Source organism: Mesocricetus auratus, unplaced genomic scaffold (assembly GCF_017639785.1).
Source record: "Mesocricetus auratus isolate SY011 unplaced genomic scaffold, BCM_Maur_2.0 Super-Scaffold_100066, whole genome shotgun sequence".
NCBI classification, from domain to species: Eukaryota; Metazoa; Chordata; class Mammalia; order Rodentia; family Cricetidae; genus Mesocricetus; species Mesocricetus auratus.
The window spans coordinates 715,333-718,610 of record NW_024429235.1 but is presented as its reverse complement, the minus strand read 5'-3'; the positions used below and the strand labels follow the sequence as shown (position 1 = coordinate 718,610).

The 3,278-nt window shown below is 42.5% G+C and overlaps 1 gene segment (V, D, J or C); it reads left to right on the top strand.

Moving 5' to 3' along the window:
* Positions 1-1,677: 1,677 nt before the first annotated feature.
* On the top strand, positions 1,678-2,189 carry LOC101828782. The segment is given in 2 exon segments: positions 1,678-1,723; positions 1,852-2,189. Coding segments are annotated over 2 exon segments (384 nt in total).
* The last annotated feature ends 1,089 nt before the right edge of the window (positions 2,190-3,278 follow it).

Below are 3,278 nucleotides of genomic sequence, written 5' to 3'. Positions count from 1 at the left end.
ATACACAGAGAATATCATCTCCTCTGGACCAGGGTCCCTTCACTCATTGTAAAATGACTCCTCTATCTAACAGCTCCACTGGTTTTGACTTAACATCTAATCTTCTTTTAGCCCCAAATGTCTTAATGGTGAAGGGGGATGAAGAACTTCTCCTTCAGAATGGCATGGCTATTGGTCACAGTCAATACTACCTTTATTAGCCTATCCAACATCCACCCACTTAAAACAGGTGGATACTAATGTGTCTAGGTCAAGAAGTTCTCGTGGTTTCTGTTTCTCTGTGCTTTGCTTCATTGCTGTTCCCCCTTAGGAGTCCATGTTTCATGTAAATTTTCTTTTATTCTTTCAAGGTGTGTGTGTGTGTGTGTGTGTGTGTGTGTGTGTGTGTGTGTGTGTGATAAGCACCTCCATTAATCACCCTAGTTCCATCTGTAGACGTTCCAGGGTATTTTTTTGATGGTGTGTCATCCCAGGATTATCAAACCTGAGTGATGATGGGATTTTTCTGTCTTTTCTCCATATTGCTATCATTACTGCTTAACTAAAGTTATCGAATCTTCACAATTCTACTTGAAATTGATGAATTGGTTTCATTTTTAAAGGCAAGGATTCACATTTAGACTACTATTTCCTACATGTCTTTTTCTTTTCTTTCATTTCACCAAAGTCATTATCTTTATATGCTAGCAGAATGTTCCTTGATTTAATGTTCACTGCCAGCAAAGGCTTATAAAGCCCAGTCAAGGGCATTTGACCTCACTGTGTCTGCAAAGGTAATGGCTGTGGTTGGGGCACAGTGAGAGTGCTCTACATATGAGTTGCAAGAGCATTGTGAACTTCTTCTGTAAGAAGGAATCTGCAGCAAGCATGCTGCTAAAGATTTGTTTGTTCTCAGTTAAGCAAGGGTGGGGGAAGAGAGTTGATGGAGGAATGGGGGAGAGGGAGAGAGAGACTGGGGAAGGAGGAAAATGGAAAGGACATCTCAGATTCAAGAACCATCTGACCAGAAGATTAAACTGAACTTCAAATTGATTTCTGTTGTTCTAGATCTCTACAAAAATACTAATGAGAAAATGGTTGTAAGGCAGATTTTTTCCCTGGCTTCCTGTATTCAATAAAACACACTTTAAAGATTCAGTTTCCCGGTTTTGACTATTTCAGGGAGCAGGGCTGCTTGCAACTTATGCTTTTATATTCAAATGGTAATGGCCTCCAAATTTGCTAGTTTTATTATGTGATCTCTTTTTCGAAAGAAAATTACTCTTCCACTTTGCATGGCCTATTTTTCATTAGGTTAGGAGTCAACACAGTACAGATTAGCTTAGAAACATGAGGTATGCTCTAGACAAAAAGAACACATAGATTTGCTTCACAGTCTTTATCCTGCACTGGCCGCAAGAGGGCAATGTTGCACATAGTAGCCACTTCTGTGTCTGTAGGTGTTACGTGCATCTGGCTGAGTTCTTAGAACATCTGTTAAGTGAAGAAGTAAAGACAGCCAGAGGTTAGAAAATTCCCAGCACCAGGACCACTTCTGCAGTGTTATTTTATATTAGAATTTTATCTTAACAAGGAAGGTGTATAGTCAACTTTGTGCCTTTGTCTTCAAGAACTTAGAACTTCATGTGCCAATCTTTTCCAGAAAAGCAGCAGAAGTATTCTTCGCAGCGCTCTGCCATGCTTGCTGTCCTCATCTTGTTGCTGGGGATGCGTTTTTTCCTTGGTGAGTAAAACATCCTTGTTATTTGTAGATGCACCCAAAAAAGTGTTTTTCTCACTTGAATTTTAGCAAGAACATTCTTTTTCCATTAAGTTCGCATCACATTTATTGATTTATCATTGATTTCGCAGGACACATCCAAGCACAGTCAGTGTCCCAGGATGATGCCCATGTCACCGTCTTCGAAGGAGGCTCAGTGGAGCTCAGATGCAACTATTCCTATGGTGGAACTACTTACCTCTTCTGGTACATGCAGCGCCATGGTCACAGCCTTCAGTTGCTCCTCAAGTATTATTCCAGAGAACCCATGGTTCATGGCTTGAGTGGCTTTGAGGCTGAGTTTAGCAAGAGCGACTCTTCCTTCCACCTGAAGAAAGCCTCTGTGAACCTGAGCGACTCGTCTGTGTACTTTAGTGCTCTGGGTGCACAGTGTCTGGGGCTGCAGGGGGAGCTGAACACAAACCTGTAAGATGCTGGAGAGGACTATAGCTGAGTGACTTTTGATCATCCATGCTCCTGTAAGAAACCTAAGTAAAATTATTAGTTCTCCTGGATGGACTTCTCTGCAATCACTACTTTGGTCTGTCATTGGTCCTCTATCTATAGTATATAGGCATTTGCTCACAGCTTCCAGGAAATGAAACATAGCAGGCTAAAACCATGCAATGATTCCGGAGAAATGCTTGCTTCCCTAATGGTTGTTTTGCAGACTTCCCTGATGTTTTCTAACGACTGGTTGTCTCCAGGAGACTTGAAGATACATCTCGGTTCCACATAAACAATGACTGCAGTGTATGCCTATGTAGTGTGCACTATGGGGAGACGTGTGGGCTTTTTCCTGCTTCAGACTGCAGGTTGTGTTAGGAAGTGTAACTGCTGCACTCACGTCCTCAAGAGCCTCAGATGCACTCTCCACCTGTGATGTCAGTCAACTTGATCAGGGCAGAATCACCGTGAAGAGAATCTCAATAAGGACTCATTTGGATTAGGCTGGCCTGTGAGCCTCTGTGGCAGTTTTAGATAATCACTGTAAGGTGAAGCAGCCTGACCATGGACACTTTTTCCAGAGCCGTCCTGCCCACTGAGTGAAATGGAGACAGTGAGTACAGCATGGCATGGAAGCATTCTGTGCTCTTTCTTCTTGATGGTGGATTTGATATGACAACTTAACTAAGGCTTCTGTTGCTGTTACTTCAATGCTATGATGGTCTGTAACCTGGCAGTGTTAGGTCAAATGAATCCTCTTCCTATTAAGTGATCCTGATCAGAATGTGTTGCCATAGAAACTGGAAGGGTAAGTAGGATGCCATACTTACTCCAGCTCTTGGCCACTTTGTTACATTTGGAGCACAGAGTAAAGAGACAGAAGGCAGGATAGAGACCAGAATATGACCTTAACAGATGAAACCACTTCAAACAGTGAAAGACAGGCACTCCCTCATGGGAAGTGGGGGTCTGAAAGTAAGGAGAGGAACACTTGAAGTTTATAGAGGGAATTGGGATGAGGAATCTTATGCAGTTGCAAGGGGCTGCATACAAGTCTGCAGCCTCTAAATGA